The 25,621-nt window shown below is 59.2% G+C and overlaps 1 protein-coding gene across 2 annotated transcripts; it reads left to right on the forward strand.

Annotated features, from left to right (window-relative positions):
* Positions 1-1,885: 1,885 nt before the first annotated feature.
* Positions 1,886-25,347, forward strand: LOC311512198 (V-type proton ATPase catalytic subunit A-like). 2 transcript variants are annotated; one of them, XM_084613287.1, is made up of 15 exons: positions 1,886-1,997; positions 4,984-5,108; positions 8,188-8,316; positions 8,689-8,903; positions 11,954-12,091; positions 12,947-13,098; positions 14,282-14,444; positions 15,971-16,079; positions 16,451-16,573; positions 17,382-17,496; positions 18,466-18,529; positions 18,626-18,829; positions 18,949-19,043; positions 20,603-20,774; positions 23,634-25,347. In XM_084613287.1, exons 2-15 carry the CDS (start codon positions 5,027-5,029, stop codon positions 23,724-23,726), a joined length of 1,854 nt encoding a protein of 617 aa, XP_084469413.1. In that variant the 5' UTR covers positions 1,886-1,997; positions 4,984-5,026; the 3' UTR covers positions 23,727-25,347. The 2 variants fall into 2 exon arrangements, with proteins under 2 accessions (XP_084469413.1, XP_084469414.1); XM_084613288.1 differs by having other exon boundaries at positions 11,954-12,028.
* Positions 25,348-25,621: the final 274 nt, after the last annotated feature.

The raw sequence follows: 25,621 nt of genomic DNA on the forward strand, positions 1-25,621 counted from the left end.
GTCCCCATCCATCAGAATTTGATCCCCCGGACTAGCAGTCCGGACAGGTCAGCCAAAGAGGACCCCTAGATGTTGGTACGTGCTGGAGTAACACACCGGGCTGGCAGCAGGTTCTGACACGAAACCAGCCCTGCCTGGTGCCTGGGAACAAGCCGCCCAGAGGCCTGGCGGGGGGAGGGCGACGCAGGTTGCGAGCCCGAGACCCGTTTGCACCCATGTGTCCTAGAGGACCCAGGAGAGGGGCAGCGCCGGGCATGTGGGGCGGCTGCCTAGCAACTGTGGGGGAATGGCTGGGTGGAGGAGGGGGGATACAGAGCTGGGAGCCAGGACTCCTGGGTTCCGTCACCATTCAAGGGAAGTGTCTAGCGCTTACAGCAGGGGGGCTGGGAGCCAGGACTCCTGGGTTCCGTCACCATTCAAGGGAAGTGTCTAGCTCTTACAGCAGGGGGGCTGGGAGCCAGGACTCCTGGGTTCTGTCACCATTCATGGGAAGTGGCAAGTGCTTACAGCAGGGGGGCTGGGAGCCAGGACTCCTGGGTTCTACCCCTTTCAATGGGAAGGTTCCCTGGGGAGTAGGGATCTAGTGGTTAAAGCAGGTAGCTGGGGAACCAGGGCTCTTGAGTTCAGTCCCCATCCACAGGCGGTGGCGTGGGGGATGAGTGGTTAGAGCTGCGAGTCGGGGCTGCTGGATTCTATGCCCATCTGTGGGAGGCTAGTGGTTAGAGCAGGGGGCTGGGAGCCAGGACTCCTGGGTTCTGCTCTCAGCTTTGAGTTGTGGGGTATAGTAGTCAGGACTCCTGGCTTCCTCTGGCTCCATGACTTTGTGTGAGTTTTTTCCTTGCCCCGTGCCTCAGTTTCCCCAGCTGTACAATGGGTGTAACAAACCCACGTCTCAGGGGGTTTGTGAGGATCTATCCCTGGAGGTTTATGAAATACTTTACTGCCTGTCGGTGCCATTTCGCAAGTCACCATCACCCTGGCCTCTAAATGCATAGAGGTGAGTTCCTGTCTCAATAGATGCCCTGGCAGACCATTAAAGACCATTTTTGGGAGAGGAAGAATTTGCCTTGGTCTCCTTGCTGACACTGCCCCTTCCCCTCCACTGTGCAGCATCCTTTGTGCCCCCGTTGCACTCCACCCCAGAAGCAGCTGCATCCCCACATAGAGGAGGATTTCACAAAGGGCCAGAGAAATGGTTAGTGTTCTCACAGCCCGTCCTCTTGTCTGATGCGAGATTGATCCCTGCGGTCCAGGCTCCAGGGCTTGGTCTAGCCTAGTTGTCAATAGCTCAAGTGATGGGGCTCCTGAGATGAATGGACCTGGGACTGAGGAATTCCTTTGGGGACTGTCCTGGGGTGAACACATTTCAGGGAGGGCAGTGATCCCGGGCCGTGGTGTGCCAGGAGTTAGGAGGAAGTGGCACAAGGGGAGCCCCTTGCTTGGGGGATAGTGGAGGAAGGACAGTCCCAGGGGAATCCCGACCGGGAAAATGAGCCCTGGGGCCAGCCTGGTGTGTAAGTGTCTTGAGCCCCCAGAAGTATTAACAGATGCTGCGTCCCACCCCAGAGCAGGCTGCAGTGAGTGTGCCAACAGATGGGAAAGGACGTCGAGGGCTGTTCAGGCCGCCCGGCCTGGGGTGAGCTTAGGGGACTGACAGTGGGTGGGTAAGCTTCAGTGGGATGGTGGCAGGAGGGAGCAGCTGGACAGGGACAGACAGGGAGGGCAGCAGGACATGGAGCTGTGAGGACTGTTTACTGTTGCTGGAGCTGAGTTCTCCGTTTCCTGACTCCCCTTCCAGTGACCTCCACGCCCGTCCCCAGCTCCCTAGAACCTGCTCGGGCTGGAACTGGTTTCAAGGCAGGAGGGAGCCAGACCTGGCCCTGTCCTCTCTGCCTCCCTGCTGTATAAACCCAGGAGAAGGCAAGGCACAGTCCGGGTGGCTGCTCACAGCCTGCCAGCCACGGGGCAGAGGGACAGACAGAGCTGGAGAACAGCAGGTAGGAAGAACTCTCATCTGTAACACCACTCACTATCCGGCTCTTTAAGAGCAGGGGAGTCGGAATCAAGACTCCTGGCTTCTATCTCTGGGAGGGGAGTGGTGTCTAGTAGTTGGAGCAGAGAGGGATGGGCGTCAAGATTCCTGGATTCTATCCCCAGCTCTGGGAGGGGAGTGGGGCTAGTGGTTAGAGCTGGGGACGGGGGTGCTGGGAGTCAGGACTCCTGGGTTCTATCCCCAGCTCTGGGAGGGGAGTGTGATTTAGGGCACAGAGGACTTACAAACATACTTACATGCCAGTCCCTTGCTGTTACTCAGACTCTGGCAGGAGGACACAGAAAATCCCCTCTCAGGGAGATTTCCCCCTCCCACCCAGAGAGGTTGTTTCCCTGAAGCACAGTTTTGTGGTCCCATTTTTCATCTCTCTGAGCCCCATGTTTGCCCCCTCCCTAGCACTGAGACTCATTTATTACCCTGGAGTTTTCCAGCCTGGCTAACTGGTGTCCATGGGCGCTGCTGATTTAGCCCAGGGCGGGCCCAGAGCTGGAGGCTCTGCAGCAGCCCTGGAATGCCGGGTCCTTTCCTCTGAACCCACCGCAGGCTGTGGATTCAAGGGGCACTTCAGGCTCTCCTCCCCCGCGCCTGGGAGTCACCCACTCGGTGATGGCACTTGGCCAGTCTCCTCTGTCTGCCCTGTGGGAAAGGGCCGGTCATTTCCCGCCCTCCCTGCACTTCTCCTCTAGGTGATAGGTCTTTGACTGGGAGTGGCTGGCCTAAGTCTGCTCAAACACCTGCCCTTACCCAGCCAGGAATAGAGCCCGGGCATCCCGATTGCCTGACCTCTGCTCTTCCTCTTCGGGGTAGAACCCAGGTGCTCTGACTGCTCGTTCGCTGTCTCTGGGGTCCTGGATAATGCTACCGGCTCAGGCTGGCATCAGGGCATGGGACCTGAAGCTGCACTATTGGGAAGCAGGGGCGGTGCAAGCCCACTGAGCCACCCCAGAGCTTGGCTAGCAGATTTCCGGCACAGCCGGTCAGCCTCCTTCTCACCGGCTGCCTGGGCTGGCTCCTAGCTCTGCACATTCTCTAATTAGCAAGGTTTGCGCTTTACAGGGGTTTTGGCAGCTGCCGCTCCCCTCCCTGCAGGGCAGGGCTCCCCAGAGGGGCTGGCACAGAGGTTGGTTCCTCCCTCCCCTGCAGCAGGTGAATGAAACCCAAACATGCCCTTTGCTGCGTCTGCCCTTGACAGGTCCCTGCCAGCTGGGGCTGCCTGTGCATCGCTGACAATGAGAGCAGAACCGGGGCCCATTGATGTGAAACACCTGAGGCTAAAAACACTCCCTTCTGTTAGCCCAGGCTCTCCCCACCCTCTGTGTGTGTGCCCCAGCCACAGTGCAGGTTCAACACAATCCGCTCAGGGCATGGCCCTGCCTGCCTGGGCTGCCAGCAAAGTGCCCTGAGCCGCCCCCCCCCCCCGCCCCTGCTGCATAGTGCAGGGGGCAATGGGGTTTGTGTGAAACGAGCTGGTGGGTTCTCAGTGCAGCAACAGGGTGTCCTTGGGTCCCGAAGCACCTTGGCATTGTTGGTCCTGCCCTGGATGGCCAAGGAGTGGATGGGCCATGGAGACTGAGCTCCTCACACCTAGGGGGTCCATGCAGGGCAGTGTGAAGGCAGGCAAAGTTTGTGAAAACCAGGCAGCTAGCCTGTCAACCCCAGACTGGTGCCCCTGGCAGCGGGCCACAGCTGGTGCTTCAGGGGAAGGTGACCCTGGTTCTACAGCACATCACGCATCAGTTGTGCAATACTCCGTGTCCCCTTCCTGACCTGACTGGTGTAATCGTGCCCTGAAGCCTGAGGGTTGATCAGCCTCGTCCAGGCATGCTGGAGCAGTGTGTACAGTGTGGGTGCTGAGAGCCATTGAACCAAACTGTAAACCCTGTATATGATGGAAACCACTTCAAGCCGAGGGTGCGGAAGCATCCCCAGCACCCCTAGTTCCAGCATCTCTGGCCCTGTCTGCATTAGCACAGCTGTAAACATCACCCAATTTCCCAGTCCTGGTCACGGAGTGTGACTCAGGCACCCGCAGCAGGGAGCTCCCCAGGATGCACGGGCAGAAACGGCCTTTCCTTTGGGTTCCTTTACAGTCCCCAGACACTGACTTCATTCAGTGACATGCCCCCATTGCCACCCCCCTTTCCTATCCTGGGAGTCAGGGCTCCTGGGTTCTGTCCCCAGCTCCAAGAGGGGAGTGGGGTCTAGTGGTTGGAGCAAAGAGACTTGCCAGCATAGTCACCTAAGTGCTGTCTCCTCGTTGTTAGGCGGCTCTGGCAGTTGGGGCTGGAGAATCCCCTCTCCGTGAGATTTCCCCCTCCCTCCCCAGAGAGGTGAATTCCCTGGAGAACAAGAATGAAGAGCTGAGCCCTGGGAATGGATGATCATCATGGTTCCGTTTGGCCTTGAGCAGGATTCAGTAATCTGCTGCCGAACCAGCAGGGGGCACTCACATGTCTGTCTCTAGTGGGTCCCACTAAAATGGAGCACTTTTTCAGCCGCCCCACCCCCCCACCATTCTTTCTTCCTGGACAGGAGTTGAGGGCTCAGCGCGTTTCTCAAGGGGTTTGAATCAGCCAAAGGGGCAGCCGGTCTGGATTGGCAGTACTGATGTTAGGGGGGTGCCCATCCCTTTGGGCGCTACATACCCAGAATCCTTGGCTGTTTGCCTCTGGGTTGCCCAGCTCAGGAGCAGGGATTTAAAACCTGTTCAAGCCCTGGCTGCCCAGCCTTCCTCTCTGCATTATGGGGCCTGCTCTGTCCTCTTGCCCAAAAGCACTTGAGTTCTAAACCACCCATGCTGTGTTTTGTGGCAATAAGTCTTGATATGGACATAGGTCCTGGTGCCCGTGCGGGCAGCTGGTTAGGTCTGCAGGGCACCAGCAGAGCTAGCGACTGGTTTAGTTTAAATGTGTTTCTCTTTGGAAACTCAGCCGCCACCAAAACCCAGAGCTGGTTCCCTGCCTCACCAGAGCCATGGAGTTCTCCAAGCTGCCCAGGATAGAGGATGTGGAGAAGGAGAGCGTGCTGGGGTTTGTCCACGGCGTCTCCGGGCCAGGTAGGTGATGGGGATGCAGCTCCAAGGTAGATGTTGGCAGGGTGCAGCCACGGCCCGTGCGGTGCTAGCAATCCAGGCCTGGCAGGCCCAGGTGGGACAATCTGGGGACAATCAACCTGACAGTTTGGGATGCCAGCCACGAGGCCTGGCTGCTAACTCATTCCCTGGGCTCACTGGGGAAGAAGCATGTCTGGCCACAAAACAAGAGGCCTCTGTGGGGCTCTGCGCTGGCCCTTTCCACCAGCCACCCTGCTGGCCCCTCACCCCACCTCTCCACCAGCCAGCGGCTCACCAAGATGTCTTCAGGGCCCCCTATTTAACACAGCACTCAGTGAAGTCAGCTGTTTATGGGGGAGCCTCACGGCTGGTGCACAGCAATTGACACTGTCCCGAAGTGGGTCTGATACTTAAAACCTAGATAGCAGTGATTTCAGCTCTGCAGTATCTAACCAGCCTCTCAACGGAGTCTAAATTAGCTCTGTTATTACACAGTGGAAAGAGGAAAAGTCAAATGGTGTCTAAGACCCTCCTTAAACAAGGCCCACACCACAAGCTACACATACCTGTCCCTGTAGGGACTACAGGGGGCAAGGGAGAGGAGTGGGGGTGGGGGATACAGGGGGTGGGTGCAGAGGATACAGGGGGTGGGGGAAGGGAGATGCAGGGGATATAGGGGTGGGGGAAGGGGTGGGAGTAGGGGATATAAGGGGCAGGGGAGAGGGGTGGGGGCAGGGGAGAGGAGTGGGGGTGGGGGATACAGGGGGTGGGGGAAGGGAGATGCAGGGGATACAGGGGGTGGGGGAAGGGAGATGCAGGGGATATAGGGGGAGGGGGAAGGGAGATGCAGGGGATATAGGGGGAGGGGGAAGGGGTGGGGCAGGGGAGAGGAGTGGGAGTAGGGGATATAAGGGGCAGGGGAGAGGAGTGGGAGTAGGGGATATAAGGGGCAGGGGAGAGGGGTGGGATAGGGAGATACAGGGGGTGGGTAGATACAGGGGGTGGGTGCAGGGGATACAGAGAGTGGGGGGGTGAAGTGAGGGGGAGGGGGATACAGGGGGTGGGTGCAGGGGATACAGGGGGAGAGGGGGAGGGGGATACAGGGGGTGGGTAGATACAGGTGTAACCCTTCTGCCCATCAGAGTTGGCAGCAACTAGGGCCGGGTTCAATATCTAGGGGATCCATTCCAATAACACAATGCAAACCGGCTCGAGCCCCCACCCAGTGACTTGGGACAAATATATACCACCCCCGCTGGGCGCCTCCAAGAGGCAATACTCCCCCTCTCGCAAGCACATAGTCTGAGTGTAGCAAAAAGCCTTTTAATAACAGAGAGAAACAATGTGGCATTATGTTGGGGAAACACCACCAACAGGATTCAGAACACAGCCCATGATCAAAAAAAACCCACCCCAAGCAAATTGGGGCATGCCCCTTTCCCTTTGGTTCTTGAGTCCAGCAACCCCAAATCACCCAAAGTCCCAAAAGTCCAATGACCCAAAAGTCTCTGTCCCTGGTCAGGGCAGCCCCAGAGTTCAAAAGTTTATCTGCGGAGCTTTACCTCCCAACCTGGGTGGAGATGGGACGGGGGTAAGAGGCACCTTACATGACCTGAAGCTGAGCACCCCACAGCTCCATAGGCCTTCGCTCCGCTCCGCCAGCCGCCCCACAAACTCCTTCGCTCCGCGTCCCACCAGCAGCTCCTGCCATCCTACGAACTGCTCTACCAGCCTGTCCACAAGGCACTCCAGCCATCCCACAAACTGCTCCACAATAGATCTTCAGGCTCCCCCACTACTTAACACAACGCTCATTGGTGAATTCATCTTGTAGTAGGGGAGTCTCAGTGCTGGTGCACCATTAGCCCAAAGTGAGCTCAGCAGCTTGCAACTAGACTTCTAATGAAGTGGCCAAAGTGCAATTAACACATAAGGCCCTCACCAAGGGGCCCACACCACCAAGTATTAATACCTATCCCCACCCTCTCTCCATTCACAGACTTTTGGAACCCATGACCCTTGCCTAGCGAGTGCCACTTAGTTGATGGTGAGTCCCTCCATCATAACAAAAGGCCACGTACAGTTCCAAGCACAGTTCCCATAATCAGGGTAATAACAGTTTATTCTTCCTGCCCCAATAACAGAGACACTGGGGATCCCACAGCAGCCAAAGTGACCATTTGGGCAGCTATGGCCTCATTCTAGGCGGGGTGGGTGTGCCTATGCAAATGAGATCGGCCCCTGAAGTTCTTTTCCACAACTTGCCACACCTCACCACCAGATGTCAGGGTGGAGCTCGTCCTGACACTGCTTACATGGGGGTTGGGTGCAGGGGTTACAGGGGGCGGGGGAGAGGGGTGGGGGTAGGGAGATACAGGGGGTGTGGGAGGGGATACAGAGGATGGGGGAGGGGGATACAGAGGGTGGGTAGATACAGGGGTTAGGTGCAGGGGTTACAGGGGGCGGGGGAGAGGGGTAGGGGTAGGGAGATACAGGGGTGGGTAGATACGGGGGGGTGCAGGGGATACTGGGGGTGGGGGAGAGGGGTGGGGGTAGGGAGATACAGGGGGTGTGGGAGGGGATACAGGGGAGGGGGCAGGGGGGAGGGGGAGGGGGATACAGAGGGTGGGTAGATACAGGGGTTAGGTGCAGGGGTTACAGGGGGTGGGGGAGAGGGGTGGGGTAGGGAGATACGGGGGGGGTAGATATGGGGGGGTGCAGGGGATACTGGGGGTGGGGGAGAGGGGTGGGGGTAGGGAGATACAGGGGGTGTGGGAGGGGATACAGAGGATGGGGGAGGGGGTGGGAGGGAGGGGGATACAGAGGATGGGTAGATACAGGGGTTGGGTGCAGGGGTTACAGGGGGTGGGGGAGAGGGGTGGGGTAGGGAGATACAGAGGGTGGGTAGATATGGGGGGGTGCAGGGGATAGTGGGGGCGGGGGAGAGGGGTGGGCGAGGGGAGCTCCGCTGTGAAGACTGGGTGCTAGGGGCCATGCAGGCTCCCAGGTCAGAGGCGTCGCCCCTCCCCTAGCCCAGCCCTGGGCACCATCCCGGGGTCTAACCTCCCGTCTCTCCCCCCAGTGGTCACCGCCAGCAGCATGGCCGGGGCCGCCATGTATGAGCTGGTGCGCGTGGGGCATGCCGAGCTGGTGGGCGAAATCATCCGTCTCGAGGGAGACCTGGCCACCATCCAGGTGTACGAAGAGACCTGTATCCTTCCTGCCAGGCTGTGCCCCCTGAGCCCCCCAGGCCCTGTCCTCTGAACCCACCCACCAGGCCACGTTCCCTGCCCTCCCGCCCAGGCCATGTACCCTGAATTTCCCCCCGCCAGGCCGTGCCCCCTGAACCCCACCCCGGGCCGTGGCCCCTGAATTCCCCCCCCCCCCAGGCTGTGCCCGCTGCCAGGCCTGCACCTCATGCCCCCGGATCTCCCTCATCACCTGGCCATGCCTACCTATCTGCACCCCCTCTATCTATCTATCATGGGGGGACCCTGAATATGTTTGAGCCCGTTCCCACCCACCCCACCTGCCCCTGTGCATGTCTCTGGGCCCGGAGCCCTCTCCTGAACACTGGTGGCAGCGGGGGTCTGCGTGGGGGACCCGGTGCTGCGGACGGGGAAGCCGCTCTCGGTGGAGCTGGGCCCGGGCATCATGGGCTCCATCTTTGACGGCATCCAGCGCCCCTTGAAGGACATCACCGAGCTGACCCAGAGCATCTACATCCCCCGCGGCATCAACATCCCCGCCCTGTCTCAGGACGTCAAATGGGACTTTGCCCCGAGCCAGAGCATCCGGGTAGGGGCCTGGCGTGGGGCAGCGCCTGGTGTGGGGGAGGCTTTGCCAGCAGGAGTCTCGCCCTCCCCGAGCCGGTTCCCAGGCACCTGGCCGGAGCCTCCCGCAGGGGTCTCTGCAGCTCCAGGCACGGGCTGCGGCCGGCACCCCCGGTGGAGGAGAGAACCCAGGAGATCAGGAGGGTCTGGCCTTGTGTAGACGTGCAGAGACAGCAGATGCAACAGGACTCATGCAGGGCATGGCAACAGGCAGGGCAACAGGACTCATGCACCAGCTCCCGGGGACCGTGCCCTGGGGACTCAGGCACAGGCTGGCACCTCCAGCTGCACAGCGCCCCCTGATGCTGTGTGGGGCCATCAGGGTCACCCCTGCCTGCTAGGGAGAGCAACCCTTAGTGACACCCTCACTCCCTGCAGCACAGCGCCCCCTACTGAGCCCTCACCCCCCCGCAGCACAGTGCCCCCTACTGAGCCCCCACGTTTCTCCCTTCAGCACAGCGCCCCCTACTGAGCCCTCACCCCCCCGCAGCACAGCACCCCCTACTGAGCCCTCACCCCGCCCCCTGCAGCACAGTGTCCCCTACTACACCCCCACCTTTCTCTCTGCAGCACAGCGCCCCCTACTGAGCCCTCACCCTGCCCTCTGCAGCACAGTGCCCCCTACTACACCCCCACCTTTCTCCCTGCAGCACAGCGCCCCTTACTGAGCCCTCACCCCCCCTGCAGCACAGCGCCCCCTACTGAGCCCTCACCCCCCCTGCAGCACAGCGCCCCCTACTGAGCCCTCACCCCGCCCCCTGCAGCACAGCGCCCCCTACTACACCCCCACCTTTCTCCCTTCAGCACAGCACCCCCTACTGAGCCCTCACCCCCCCGCAGCACAGCGCCCCCTACTACACCCCCACCTTTCTCCCTTCAGCACAGTGCCCCCTACTACACCCCCACCTTTCTCCCTTCAGCACAGCGCCCCCTACTGAGCCCTTACCCCCCCCGCAGCACAGTGCCCCCTACTACACCCCCACCTTTCTCCCTGCAGCACAGCGCCCCTTACTGAGCCCTCACCCCCCCGCAGCATAGCACCCCCTACTGAGCCCTCACCCTGCTCCCTGCAGCACAGCACCCCCTACTACACCCCCACCTTTCTCCCTGCAGCACAGCGCCCCCTACTGAGTCCTCACCCCGCCCCCTGCAGCACAGCGCCCCCTAGTGCTGCACTGGGGCATCGGGGCCAACCCTGACTGCTAGGGGAGAGTGCCCCCTAGTGACCCCCTCACTCCCAGTAGCACAGCATGTCCAATGCTGCTCTGGGATGTTGGGCTCAGCCCTGACTGCCTGAGGCCAGCACCTACTAGTGAAAACTTTGAAAAACTTGAAATTTGGCTCCGGCGTTTCCTAAACTCCTTTGCCTCTGGGACACAAGGAAACCAGCACTTTTGTTCCTGGAATTATTTGTCTGCTCCTGCTGCTCCTTCCCACCCCCCAGCTCATCACGACTGGGGTTCGTCACCGTGACACCCCAACCAGAGACCACCTGTGGGGAAGGGGCTGCAGGGGCAGACGAATCCCTGAGGATAAGCCAGGACCGGGGGATGGAAAGGAGCGAAGAGTGGCAAGGAGAGACACAGGGAGTCCGGCCTTGGCAGCAGAACTGCTTGTGGTTGAGGATGCTCCCCTTAGGAGGCAGGCAGCTCTTGGGGAATCTTGTGAGGGTCTGTGCCAAGCAGCACCCCCTGCAGGCCATACGTGTGCAAGTACAAATCACGTCAAACCAACCTGATAGCTTTCTTTGACAGGGTAACAAGCCTTGTGGAGACGGGGGAGGCGGTAGATGTGCTATATCTTGACTTTAGTAAGGCTTTTGATACTGTCTTGCATGAACGTCTCATACACAAACGAGGGAAATACAACCTAGATGGAGCTACTATAAGGTAGATGCATAACTGATTGGAAAACCGTTCCCAGAAAGTAGTTATCAGTGGTTCACAGTCAAGCTGGAAGGGCATAACGAGTGGGGTCCCTCAGGGATCAGTTCTGGGTCCGGTTCTGTTCAGTATCTTCATCAATGGTTTAGATAATGGCATAGAGAGTACACTTATAAAGTCTGCGGACAATACCAAGCTGGCAGGGGTTGCAAGTGCTTTGGAGGATAGGATTAAAATTCAAATGATCTGAACAAACTGGAGAAATGGTCTGAAGTAAATAGGATGAAATTCAATAAAGACAAATGCAAAGTACTCCATTTAGGAAGGAACAATCAGTTGCACACATACAGAAAGGGAAACGACTGCCTAGGAAGGAGTACTGCGGAAAGGGATCTGGGGGTCATAGTGGATCACAAGCTAAATGAGTTAACACTTGCAAAAAAAAAAAAAAAAGCAGACATCATTCTGGGCTGCATTAGCAGGAGTGTTGTAAGCCAGACATGAGGAGCAATTCTTCCACTCTACTCCGCGCTGATTAGGCCTCAACTGGAGTATTGTGTCCAGTTCTGGGCTTCATGTTTCAGGAAAGATGCGGACAAATTAGAGAAAGTCCAGAGAAGAGCAACAAAAATGATGAAAGGTCCACAAAACATGACCCGTGAGGGATGATTGAGAAAACTGGGTACGTTTAGTCTGGAGAAGAGAAGATTGAGAGGCGACATGAGAAGAGTTTTCAAATGCATAAAGGGTTGTTACAAGGAGGAGGGAGAAACATTGTTCTCCTTAACCTCTGAGGATAAGACAAGAAGCAACGGGCTTAAATTGCAGCAAGGGCGGTTTAGGTTGGACATTTGGAAAAACTTCCTGTCAGGGTGGTTAGGCCCTGGAATAAATTGCCTAGGGAGGTTGTGGAATCTCCATCATTGGAGATTTTTAAGAGCAGGTTGGACAAACCCTTGTCAGGGATGGTCTAGATAATACTTAGTCCTGCCATGAGTGCAGGGGACTGGACTAGATAACCTCTCGAGGTCCCCTCCAGTCCTATGATTCTATGGTGACTGGGCTGTCTTGGCCCTGCAGCTTCACCAGTAGGCACTGTCCTGTATCTGACACTTCTCTTCCCCCTTTCCAGGTTGGGAGTCATGTGACCGGCGGGGACATCTATGCCCTGGTGGCCGAGAACTCTCTCATCAAGCACAAGATCATGGTACCACCCCGGAGCCGGGGCACCGTGACCTACGTCGCCCCGCCGGGGCTCTATGACATCTCGGTAGTGCCATTGGGGGTGGGCAGGGGCCGGTGTGGACAGCGACTGGTCAAGAGCAATGAGTATTCCCCATTATTTATACAGCAGCTGCCGGGCACCGGGGCCGTGAGCGCTCTCCCATTGCGCTGGGTGCTGCTGAGGCCAGAACTGTGGCTTTAGCACTGGTCCAAAGGGCAGCCTGACTGGCCAGCACCATACAAATGGGGCTTCTGGACCTGAGCTGCCCCAGAGCTCAAGGGGGATGTGAGTTCTGATCCAGTTGTCCTGAGCTGTGAAGTTTGGCTCTGGGTCAAGTTTTGAGGGGGTTTGGAGGACCCAGGAGTCTGGCTCGGGCTCATCTCCAGCCAGTTGTATTTTGGTTTTATTTTTAGATTTTTTTCGTTAGTCCAGAGTTCCTTCCTGTGTCTCAAACGACGTCATCAGATGGTCACTTCCCGTTTGCTTATTAATGAGCCCTATATTTAATGAGCCATTTGCATTCCTCTCCCAGCAATTGGCTCTTCCAATCAGTTGTAGCCCTTGATTCTCTCACCCGACGGTCTAAGGTCCCTCTCTCAAAGGGAACCTTCTGCAGGCAGCTCATGGCCTGTGCCCGCCTTGCCCACACAATCCCACTGGCAGCTCATGGGCAGTATTTTCCCCCACTTACAGATAGAGAAACTGAGGCATAGAGCAGGCACAGTGAGACACCAGCGGCTGGGCAGGGCTCAGAATATGGGGAGCACAAAGATGATTAAAACCCCTTAGCCCCCTCCCCCCAGTGCAGGGATGGGGTAGCTGAGAATCAGCCCTGGGGTCTCCCACCCCCCTGTGGTGGCTGGCTCTGGGCCCCGCTTAGCAGTGTCTGCCTGCCCCCAGGACGTGGTGCTGGAGCTGGACTTCGAGGGCGTGGCAGAGCGGCTCACCATGCTACAGGTGTGGCCTGTGCGGCAGATCCGGCCTGTGACGGAGAAGCTCCCCGCCAACTACCCGCTACTGACCGGCCAGAGGGTCCTGGATGCCCTCTTCCCGTGAGTGACGCCCCCCGGCCCCACTCTCAGCCCTGAGGTGGGGGTGGGAGTGGGGGGGAGACCTCAGGCAGATGGTGGGGTTGGGGCTCTTCCACCACCTCCCCTGGCACCGAAGGCAAAGACAAGGGAGAACAATGGGAAGTGGGTGTCTGCCAGTGTCCAGCAGCAGGGGGCGCTGTGGGGAGTGGGGCAGGAGTGCTGGTTATGTGGGGAGCTCCCAGCTCCTGGCCCAGCCTTTCTAGGGAGTGGGGCAGGAGCGCTGGCTGTGGGGGGAGCTCCTGGCCCTGCCTCGGTCAGCCGGAGAGTTGGAATCTCAATAACTGATAAAAGCGCGGGATGTCTTTACCCAGCTTTGGTTTTCTCTGATGCCTTGACACCCCCGCCCCAGGGCCGGCAGCTCCCTCCTCCCCATGCCACAGGGAGTCTGGGAGAATACCGATCACTTGCCACCCACTCTTCAGTATTTTGGGGCGATGCCAATTAATCTTCTTGCCAGCATGGCAAACCTTTCCCTTCCTTCACTCCCCCCTCGTTGCTCCCGCTTCTAGCCCCATGCCCCGCCCCACAGGCCTGACTCCTCCTGCCCCGCTCTTGGCCTTCACACAGCGTTTCACACGCCCTTTGCCCCCGGGGCCAGTGACCCTGCTGCAGCTGGAGAGCTCATGGGGCCAAGCAGACAGCTGTGAGCCTGATGTGCCCCCGGCCAGCATCAGAGGAGTCCCGGCTAGGGTAGCAATCGAGATGCAACTAGAAGCTAGGTTGCTAAGAGGGCTGCCTTGGCATCTATAGCCCCCCACCCACTTTGGTACTTAGGGTATTTGCAGCCTCTTCTCACGTCCCCCAGCCCAGAATCAGCGTAACAGCCTGAACCCACAGTGGCTGTCAGCAGGGATTGAGCCTGGACCTGCGGGCACCCAGGGCGCAGCTCTGGGCCGTTTGAGCTACAAGACCAGCCATGGGGGGTAAAGAGGAGGCTGTTATAATCACTGGCCACCAGTGGGCACCTTGGTCACCTCCCCCCGAGCCAGCGTGGGGCTGCCCTGAGTGACCACAGGGAGCTGCGGGCCGGGACCGTGCCCTGCCTGCGGGCAAGCTGCTGAAGCCCTGAGCTCCCCGGGCGGGGCGGGGGCTGTGCCCCAAGGCACCTCCTGTGCTGCTGACTCAGGGCCCCTTTGCCCCCCAGGTGCGTTCAGGGCGGGACCACGGCCATCCCGGGGGCCTTTGGCTGCGGCAAAACTGTCATCTCGCAGTCGCTGTCCAAGTACTCCAACAGCGACGTCATCATCTACGTGGGCTGTGGTGAGCGCGGCAACGAGATGTCGGAGGTGCTGCGGGACTTCCCTGAGGTGAGCTGGGGAGGCCGTGGGGGGTGAACCCAGCTGGGGTGGCGGGAGCCATGGGGTTGAACCCAGTTGGGGGAGCGAGAGCAAAGGAACATGGGAGATATTTCACTGATGGGGTTGTGAGCCATGGACGATGTGGGAGTGGGGTGGGAGCTCTGGGCCATAGGGGAGGCCTCTTCTTATGCAGGGGGCAGCTCATGAGCCGGGGGGTGCTGTGGGTTTGGGGGGGATCATGGGTTGCCTGGGCTTCTCCAATGAAGCTTGGGGCTCAGGAGCCGTTTCCCTCCTGTCACCAGCACCTGCGGCTCCCTCGGGGCGAAGTCATGACTCTCCTGGATCTGGGCTGATCTCAGCTGTGAGGTCCCCAGAGACCTCTTCCACTTGGGTCCCCAGAGCTCAGTCTGACTCATCTTGTCACTCAGGCAAAGCGCCGGGAGTGGGCACAGGGCGCCCCACACAGCCAGAGTCACACACTAGACCTCTCCCGTCCGGTGCCTTTACTGGACGTTTGGGGCCTGGCTTGGTCACCATGTAAGAGCCATTCCCTGTGCACCAGGCTCCGTCTACGCTCGACCTGCTCGTCACCTCACCTCTACATCCCCCACGTATCTTGTCTATTGTTATCTTGTTGCCAGTAAATGAGTCTCTGGGTGTTCTTCCTCTTATCTTGGCTGGCTCAGACATTCTTTCTCTCCATTCCCGCACCCACGCACTGTATCCTAGTTAGCACAAACATTCTGTTTCCAATTTGCTGAGCAATTTCCCTCCCTGCTCCTGTCTTCCAAGAGATGAGGTCTCCCCATGTTTAATTATGTACATCAGGCAGGCCTACATTCCTACAAGAGCCATCCTGGGCCAGTCCCAGCTGGGAGCCCCTGGACGATTCAGTAGGGGTGTACCGGGCCAGTCCCAGATGGGAGCTCCTGGCCAATTTGGTAGGAGTGTACTGGACCTGTCTTAGCTGGGAGCCCCCTGGCTGGTTCAGTATGGGTGTACTGGGCCTATCCCAGCTGGGAGCCCCCTGGCTGGTTCAATACAGGTGTACTGGGCTGGTCCTTGCTGGGAGCCCCTGGCTGGTTCAGTACAGGTGTACTGGGCCAGTCGTTGCTGGGAGCCCCCTGGCTTGTTCAGTAGGGTGTACTGGACCTGTCTCAGCTGGGAGCCCCCTGGCCAGTTCAGTAGGGGTGTACTGGGCCAGTCCCGGATGGGAGCCCCCTGGCCGGTTCGGTACGGGTGTACTGGACCTGTCTCAGCTGGGAGCCCCCTGGCCAGTTCAGTAGGGGTTTACTGGGCCGGCCCTTGCTGGGAGCCCCCTGGTCGGTTCGGTAGGGGTGTACTGGGCCTATCCCAGCTGGGAGCCCCCTGGCTGGGGGAGTCAGGGCCGGGCTGAGCCAAGCGTCCGTTTCTGCCTATCCCACTCATCCCTGGATGGGAACATCTCCCAGGGCTTCTCCAAGTCTCCTGGGCCCGGGTTGCATCTGTGCCAAGAGCCCCTCCCTGGGACTGACCCTGCTGCGTTCTGTCCCCAGCTCACCATGGAGGTGGATGGGAAGACAGAGACCATCATGAAGCGCACTGCGCTGGTGGCCAACACGTCCAACATGCCCGTGGCTGCCCGGGAGGCCTCCATCTACACAGGTGAGCACCTGCCCTGCCCTTGGGGCTGGCGGGCATTGCTCTGCTCCTGCTTTCTGCCATGCATCCCCCAGCATGGTGCTCGCAGGAGGGACTCCATGATGAGTGGACAGAGTGGGAAGGGCTCAGCCTCCCAGTCTCCAGCCAATCACCCCTATGGGACAAGCATCACAAAATTCAGTCTGACTCACAGTTTGCCCATGGCTGGGCTAGCAGAGGGCTGCAGGTCGGGATTGAGGGGGCACTGGCAGAGCTGTGGAAGGGGAAGCCCAGAACTGGCATAGCAGGGGGCTGCGGGTTGGGTCACCGGCAGAGCTGCGGGGAGCTGGAAGGGATCTGTGGGATTCATATTTCCGATGCTCGCATCCCCGCAGGGATCACACTCTCGGAGTATTTCCGCGACATGGGCTACCACGTCAGCATGATGGCCGACTCCACCTCCCGCTGGGCTGAGGCGCTGCGTGAGATCTCCGGACGGCTGGCAGAGATGCCTGCAGGTGATGCTCTGCCCGCTGTGCAGCTGAGGCCTTGCACCGAGGGCGGCTGGGGGCCCGCAGGGGGGCAGGGCAGGATTAACCCCAACTCTGAACCCCTCTTGGAAAGCAGAACGGGGCCTGGCGAGTCTGTGTCCCCCCGAATCCAGCCATGTTCCCTGGGGCAGCTGGTTCCCAGCACTGGGGCATGGGGCTGGTCACTGGGGCATGGGGCCGGGCATGTTCCCGCTCCATTGCCAGGGCTTGTGACACTGTCTCCTCTGCCCCCTTCACTGACCATAGCTGGTGCCACCCTGCCCCCAAGGGTGCTGCCTTGATGGGTGTTCTGATGTGGCTTCCCCCCTTCACTGCCTGTGGTTGGCTCTGACCCTTTTCAATGGTCACACATACCCACCCCCTGCTGCCCCGATTGGTGCCATCCTTAGGGGCATCCCCAGGCAGCCCCCGATCGGTGTCATCCTCTCCCCGGGGTGCCCCCTGATCCCAGTGTGCTCAGGCTGTGGTGGGCAAAGAGGCTCCCAGCTCTGGTGTGGGGACCAGTGAGTTTATAGCCCTGGGCTGTGGGGGGCCGAGTGCACTGCGAGGGGCGAGGCTGTGCCGAGATGGAGCCCCCCTTCCCCTCGTGAGAGGGACCCCAGGCACATCGCTGGCCAGGGTGCTGTGCAGCCCCCCATGCCGTCTGCCCATTGGCTTGGGATCCCCCATCTCCTGCCCCCTGACTCAGGCAAGACCAGAGGGCTCCCCCTGCTGGTGCCGCTGGGACCCGCCCTGCTCCGAGCACCCCCAGGCACACGGTGGCTTTGCTTTCCAGACAGCGGGTACCCGGCCTACCTCGGCGCCCGCCTGGCGTCCTTCTACGAGCGTGCAGGACGGGTCAAGTGCCTGGGCAGCCCGGAGCGGGAGGGGAGCGTGAGCATCGTTGGCGCGTGAGTTCTTCCTGCCTTCCCCGAGCATCCAGCCTTGATGCCAACGAGGTGGGGGAGTCGGAGCTGATACGGGGAAAGGCCCCTGACACCCCCCAGAACTCCTGACACCACAAACATCCTGACACCCCCACAACCCCTGACACCCCCACACCAGCCGACACCCCCCCAGGACTCCCGACACCCCCACAACCCCCCGATACCCCCAAGATCCTGACACCGCCCACAACCCCCAACAGCCCCACACCAGCCGACACCCCCCCAGGACTCCCGACACCCCCACAACCCCCCGATACCCCCAAGATCCTGACACCACCCACAAACCCCAACACCCTCACACCAGCCGACTCTTCCCAGGACTCCCGACACCACCACACCAGCCGACATCCCCCATCACTCCTGACACTCCCACAACCCCCTGACACCCTGACACCCCCACAACCCCCAACACCCCCACTCCAGTTGACAACCCCCACCACTCCTGACACCCCCACAACCCCCTGACATCCCCAACATCCCAACACCCCCACAACCTTCGACACCCGCATGCCAGCCTATGACCCATGACATACCCATAACCCCCAACAACCCCGCAACACCCCAATGCTGCCCAACACCCCCAAGTCCCCTGAGCCCCAACACCCACATCCATCCATCCACTCTGCATCTCTCCATCCATGCCTACATCCATCTGTCTGCCTATCCCTGCATCTGTCCATCCACCTATCCACCGATCCCTCCATCCACCCACCCCTGCATCTATCCACCCATCCCTCCATATGTCTATCTGTCCATCTATCCCTGCATCCCCCCACCCGAGCATCCGTCCACCCATCCATCCATCCCCGTGTCTGTCCCCCACTCATTGCTGTGGTACATTAGCCCCACTCTTAACGCCAGCATGATCCGGCTGTGGATTAGAGTCCATACCGGCCAGTTGCTCAGACTAAGCCCCTCTCTATGTCATCCCAGGGTGTCCCCGCCGGGAGGTGACTTTTCCGACCCTGTGACCTCTGCGACCCTGGGGATTGTCCAGGTGAGTCTCCCTGGGGCCTTCGACCCCCTTGGGAATCCCGCCCCCCCGGTCCTGTCCCCTTCTCACCCCCTGCGGCATTTCTCCTGCCCCACCCAGGTCTTCTGGGGGCTGGACAAGAAGCTGGCCCAGCGGAAGCACTTCCCCTCGGTGAACTGGCTCATCAGCTACAGCAAGTACATGCGGGCGCTGGACGAGCACTACGAGCTCCACCACCCCGAGTTCACCGCCCTGCGCACCAAGGCCAAGGAGATCCTGCAGGAGGAGGAGGACCTGGCCGAGATCGTGCAGCTGGTGGGCAAGGTGAGGGGGCACGGGCTAGGGGAAGGGAAGCAAAGGCGGGAGGAGAGGGGAAGGGATGGGGGAGGGAAATGGTGGGAGGGCCAAGCTGTGCCCCTCATGTCCCCGTGCTCTCCCCACAGGCCTCCCTGGCTGAGGCTGACAAGATCACGCTGGAGGTGGCCAAGCTGATTAAGGATGACTTCCTGCAGCAGAACGGCTACTCCTCCTACGACAGGTACCAGCCACCTCGGCCGCCGGCCAGCCCCACAGCCACAGCCCCTGGCCACTCTACATCCCTCCCCGTTTACCCCCATCGTGCTCCGCCTGGCCCCATCCACCCCCATCGCTCTCTGTCCATCCCCTGTCCATCCCCTTCGCGCTCCGTCCGTCCAGTCCACCCCCAACATGCTCCGTCCCTCCCCATCCACCTCCATCGCGCTCTGTCCATCCCCATCCACCCCCAACACACTCTGTCCCTCCCCATCCGCCAGCATCGCGCTTTGTCCCTCCCCGTCCACCCCCATTGCTCTCTGTCCATCCCCCGTCCACCCCCTTCATGCTCCGTCCGTCCCTGTCCACCTGCATCGTGATATGCCCGTCCCCATCCATCCCCATCGTGCTCTGTCCATCCCCATCCAATCCCATCGCTCTCCGTCCGTCCCCCGTCCAATCCCATCGCTCTCTGTCCATCCCCCATCCACCCCCTTCACGCTCCGTCCCTCCCCGTCCACCCGCATCCTGCTCCGCCTGTCCCCGTCCACCCCCTTCGCGCTCTGTCCATCCCCGTCCACCCCTTTGCGCTCTGTCCATCCCCCATCTACCCTCTTCACACTCCGTCCGTCCCCATCCACCCCTTTTGCGCTCCATCCGTCCCCGTCCACCCCCATCGCGCTCCATCCATCCCCGTCCACCCCCATCGCGCTCCGTCCGTCCCCATCATGTTCCGTCCATCCCTGTCCACCCCCTTTGTGCTCCGTCTGTTCCCGTCCACCCGCATCGTGCTCTGTCCATTCCCATCCACCCCATTGCGCTCCGTCCCTTCCCATCCAATCCCATCGCGCTTTGTCCGTCCCGTCCATCCCCATCGCGCTCCGTCCATCCCCATACACCTCCATTGCTCTCCGTCCTTGTATCCCCCCATCTCTTGCTCTCCTCCCATACCCTCCCTCCATCTGTCGCAGTAGCACCTGGGCACTGGCCCACTGGGTTATCTCTAGAGCTCACTCCCTTCGCCCTACCTCAGGTGGCCCAGCGGTTCCAACTGAAGAAGTCATTCTTCACTTCCTGTCCTAAATGACTGCCGGGTGTTGACATGCCACACCCTGGATTTAGCAGAGGGGGAGAAACTTTCCTCTCACTTCCGCTGGTGCAGATGGGGTGGAAATGTGTGTTTGGGGTGAAGCAGGGACTGGGGCCAAGGGACCCACTGGGGTGATGAAAGAGGCCGTGATGGGCTCATGTTGACCGGGGAGAGCTCTGACCTGGGGGAGGAACTGGGGGTTGAGTATGGCCCAGCTGTGGTAGCCCTGGAGCCCAGGCTGGCAGAGGTGCCCCCCAAGATCCCCATGGGGTCCATCACTGCAGATGGGAGCCTCCTTCTCTAGTTCCTTTCCCACCCTGAGCACTCTCTGTTGTTGATTGACCTCTGCCCACCGCACGAGCTGCTCGCAGCTCCAGGCCGGCCGTGCTCTGGGACAAGGCTGACGTCAGGGAGCAGCTCTGGTGCTGTGTCCATGGGGGCTGCTCCAGAGGCTCCGTGACACCCCAAGGCCTTTCCTGTCTCTGCCGTGGCAGGTTCTGCCCCTTCTACAAGACGGTGGGGATGCTGCAGAACATGATTGCCTTCTATGACATGGCCCGGCACACGGTGGAGTCCACGGCCCAGTCTGAGAACAAGATCACCTGGGCCATAATCCGCGAGAGCCTCGGGGACATCATGTACAAGCTGAGCTCCATGAAGTTCAAGGTGAGGCGCTGGGCAGCCCTAGCTCTGCGCGGGCATGGTATTGCATGGGCAGTTGGCTCTGGGACTGAAGCGGTTAACAGTGTGTTAGCTAATTAAACTGCTCCAGAGCGGCTGGTGCTGCATGGCTTTCAGATCCATCCCGCCACGCTCCATCCATCCATCCTCCCATCCACCCATCCACCCACACTTCATCGATTCATCCATTCACCGACTAGCTCATCCTTCCATCCACCCACCCTCCATTCATCCATCCTTCATCAATCCATCCATCCACCCACACTCCATCAATCCATCCAGCTATCCACCATCCTATCCAGCCACTGACCTGTCCATCCATTCTTCCACCCATCCATCCAACCATCCACCCACCCTCCATTCATCCATCCTCCATCAATCCGTCCATCCACCTACACTCCATCAATCCATCCAGCTATCCACCATCCTATCCAGCCACTGACCTGTCCATCCATTCTTCCACCCATCCATTCAACCATCTACCCACCCATCCGTCCATCCAGCTCTCCACCTACCAACCCTTCCACCCCCCGCTCCCCTTGCATGCACCCCACCTCCTTCCACCTGCAGTTTCTGTACTTAGCTGTCCCCTTGCTGTCTGAGCGCTGTGAGGTCTGGCTGCGACTCCAGATCACTCGCTACCAGGAGACTCGCTTCCCTGCTGACATGCTGGGGTCACTGAGTCCACTGCTGCGTGACCAGACCGTCACCTCCCAGGACAGAGATGCCATCCAAGGCCTTGGTCACGCCCCCATGTGGGGGGGTTCCCTTTGGCCCCGCCCCTTTGCTATGGCCCCCACCCAGCCACGGCCTGGCCCTGCTTTAAGAAGTTTGGGGAGGGGCAGCACATGTACAAGAGCCACATGCTGGACTCGGGGTTTCCTCCCTTCACCTGTTTGGGAAGCCAAGGCTGGGTCTGTCCCAGAGAAGGGAGGACCCCACCCTGCACCCACCTGAGCAGAGTGCAGGGAGGGGGCCTGTCAGCACCTCCCCAGCAGAACCATGATGAAAGAGTGTCTGGGAGTCCCCCTTTTCCCCGATCCCTCTGCTGGAGCACTGTGGGGCACAGCGGATGGTTGTCTCAGGCTCTCTGCAGACTCAGGCAGATGTCGCTGCTGTGGTTACACTCAGGTCATCCATGAGGGCTGAGAGCCCGTCACCAACATGTAGCAAGGGGTCGGTCACACCTGTGCCTTCGTCCAGCCCTGCAGTCTGCAGGGCCCTGCAATGATACCAACCATCTAGTTCATCTCAAAGCGCTTTGCAAAGGAGACGTATTATTATCCCCATTGTACAGAGGGGGAAACTGAGGTGCAGGGAGGGGAAGAGACTTGGCCAAGGTCACCCAGCAGGCCCGTGGCAGAGCTGGAAATAGAAGCCAGGTGCCCTGAAGCCCAGGCAATGCTCCACTCACTAGGCCTCAGACCAAGGGCTGGGGGCTGTCCTTGCACTGTGGAGGAACTCACTGTCCTCCCTCTACAAGGCTTAGGTTGCTTTGTGCGGCAATTTCAGGGCTTGATCCTGCTTCTGTTGAAGACCAAGGCCCATTGTCCTGGCCGGACAGGCTCACTGTCACATCCAGCACCCAATTCCCTGGTGGTGGTTGCAGCGGTGATATCCTGGACAGGCATGGGGCCTTCGGTCGCAGTCACGCTAAGCACATCTGCTGCTGCAATGCTCAGGGTCTGAGCCTGCTCCCCATGGGAGTTTGGTCCCTGACTCCATGGGGCCAGGCCCTTGGTCCTGAGCCTTGCTGGATCGCTCCCCTAGAGCTGCACTGGCTGGGGAGCATGGCTGGAACAGGGGGGATCGTCACTCGGCCAAACTCTGGGGACCCTGCTGGGTTTGCACTAGGCCCTCTCCTGGGTGGGCGCCCCTTGCTGGCTCCAGGGGTTGGGCTCATTGGCACCAGCCTTAGTGTCACTGTGTGCCCCCCCCCCCCCCAGGCAACTCAGCTGCATCATATAATCATAGAACATCAGGGTTGGAAGGGACCTCAGGAGGTCATCTAGTCCAACCCCCTGCTCAATGCAGGGCCGATCCCCAATTTTTGCCCCAGATCCCTAAATGGCCCCCTCAAGGATTGAACTCACAACCCTGGGTTTAGCAGGCCAATGCTTAAACCACTGAGCTATCCCTCCCCCAAGACATAGCTGCTGATTCGTCTGCCTGGGTTTTTCGGGAGCCCGACTCAAGATGCTTCCTGATGGGGCTGGGCTCCCAGAGGGGCCAATCCCACTTCCATCATGTGGGGACAGGTCCCTGATTGCTCAGGGCTGGATTCCTTAGGGCGCCACAAGCAGGGCTGGCCTGTCAGCAGCAGCTCTCACCGTGACACTCAAAGCCTTGGTGCCACGGGGGCATTGACCAGCCGCTCTGTGTTGGCGGGTGGCATGGGGAGCAGATGCTTCACTCCCACTAGACTCCTGCCCAGAGCCAGCACCCGGCAGAGCCATTTCTGTCCTGAGAGTCTCACGTCGGGCTCCCTAAATCAGAGGACAGTTTGGCAAAAGTTGGCCCTAAATTTGTACCGCACCTAACACAACGAGGTCCTGCTCTCTTCGGTAATACACATCATCTATAATACTAACAGTAAAGTGAGCTGTAGCTCACGAAAGCTTATGCTCAAATAAATTGGTTAGTCTCTAGGGTGCCACAAGTCCTCCTTTTCTTTTTGCGAATACAGACTAACATGGCTGTTACTCTGAAACCTAACAGTAAATGGAGACCCAGCAGCTGGGCCCCAAGTCCCCTTTGCTCCTTCTCTGGCCTTTCCGGCCTGGCCTGAGTCGAAGGGGTTTTCTAACAAACTATGCTCTTCTCTCCACCTCTCTCCTTTCCAAGGATCCGGTAAAAGACGGTGAAGCAAAGATTAAGGCTGATTACGCCCAGCTGAACGAGGAAATGCAGAACTCTTTCCGCGGCCTGGAGGACTGAGAGTCAGCAACCAGGGCCTCGCTCGGGACTGGCTGGCTGGTGACCTGGGTCTTTATCAGGAATGTCTCTATTTATAAAATTTTTTTTAAATGGTCCGTTTACTCCCGAATTCCCTCGTTATGTGTCCGCTGTGGTGTTACCTGTCAGCTCTGTGCTTTGGGGAACCAGGGCGCAGTACCCAGCCTGTCTGACTCACGAAAGCCCTTCCCCACCCCAGCCTCTGCCTGAACCAAAACCGATCAGAAGAAAGACTTACAAAGAGCAATGAAAAGGCCGTGGGAGACACCCCTAAACCCCTCTGGAAAAGGGTGACAGGATTAAGGCTACTCCCCTAACCTCATTTGCATCAAGGATGGGACAGGGAGGCATCCGCATTAGCATACAGAGATTCCAAGGCAAGAACCGCACTGAACTCTGGGGGATCTCTGCTCCAGGTGTTAACGAACCCACGCCCGCACACACCCAGCTCAGCAGTTATCAGACCAATTCTAGTAATAAATCCTTTATTGGTATCCAAAATACTGAAGCTACATAATTGTATTGTGAGGTCCCGCGAAGAAACACCGCCCATAGCCAGTAAGGAGCAGTTCCTATTGTCTAGCCTGAACAAAACAACTTTGGTATCCTCCCTTGAGCCATCAGTTTACCCATAAACAAATCGAGTGGTCTCCCTTGAACCATTGTTGTTTCCGTATAAAAACCCGCGACCCACGCTCAGGTAAGCGTTCTGACACCTGCGTCCAAAATCTGTGTCAGTTCCACTGGGACTTCATCTTCTCCTGACCATGGGTGGCGAGTTATATGGGCCCGTGGTGCCTGGGCGGCTTCCTGCCTGCTCGCTCCACGTGGCTGCCGGCCCATCCCTGCGGCCCCTGGGCAGGGTGGGTCTATGTCTCAGCTCAAGCGCCCCTGTGGCCAATAGGAAATGCAGGGGCAGTGCCTGGGGGTAGCAGCGCACGGAGGCCCCCTGGCCCGCCCTGCCTAGGAGCCCTAGGTAAGCGCTGCATTCCTCCCACCCCCTCCCAGAGTCTGCACCCCCACCCCTTTCCCACACTTCCCCTCCTCCCCCATACTCCCTCCCAGAGCCTGCACCCCCACCCCCAGCCCAGATCCTGCACCCAAACTCTGTCCCAGAGCCTGTACCCCATATCCTCTCCTGCACCCCCAGCCTAGAGCCTGCACCCAGCACCCAAACTCCATCCCAGAGCCTGCACTCCAGACCTCCTCCCCCAACCTAAACTCCCTCCCAGAGCCTTAGGCAGGTGGAAGGCAGAGTTTCGGGGGGCGGGCTCTGGGTGTTCTGGGCACCACCAAAATTTCTACAAACATGCTGCCCCTGCTCCTGACTGATCGTGCTGGGGGCTCTGCCTGTCTCCAGCACTCTGGACCCTCAGCTACCCCCACCACCTGGGACCCCCGATTGATTCAAGCTTCACGGAGTGGTGAGAACCCAGCTCTCTCTCTCTCGCTCTCTCTTAGGTGTAGCCTTCTGACCCTGATGTGTGTGATCAGTTATAGTTTTCTAAACCTGACTTGTATAATCAACTGTAAGTTAGATTTAATATTATAACTGTTTCGTTTGTTTGGCTCCCCTTGGATGGTTATTACCTGGCAATAAATAACTTTCATGGTTAAGCTGATTGCTTCTCTCTCTCTCTCCCCCTCGTGGGTGTTTTTTGGCTTCCCCATTCGCTCTGCAGCAACGCTCCTCGTACCTGAGCTAAAGATCCCTGCATCGGCCAAAAATCCTGTGGGGTTTGCTTAGCAAGGGGGTTATGCCCAGAACAATTGGAACGTGAAAGTGGGGATAGGGACAAGCTGAACCTGGGGCATATGAGGGTGGCAGCTTGGAAATGCTGCTCGACCCAGCCTGCTCCGGCGGGCTTTATTCATAG

The sequence above is a fragment of the Lepidochelys olivacea genome, assembly GCF_965140295.1.
Source record: "Lepidochelys olivacea isolate rLepOli2 genome assembly, chromosome: 24".
NCBI lineage: Eukaryota > Metazoa > Chordata > Testudines > Cheloniidae > Lepidochelys > Lepidochelys olivacea.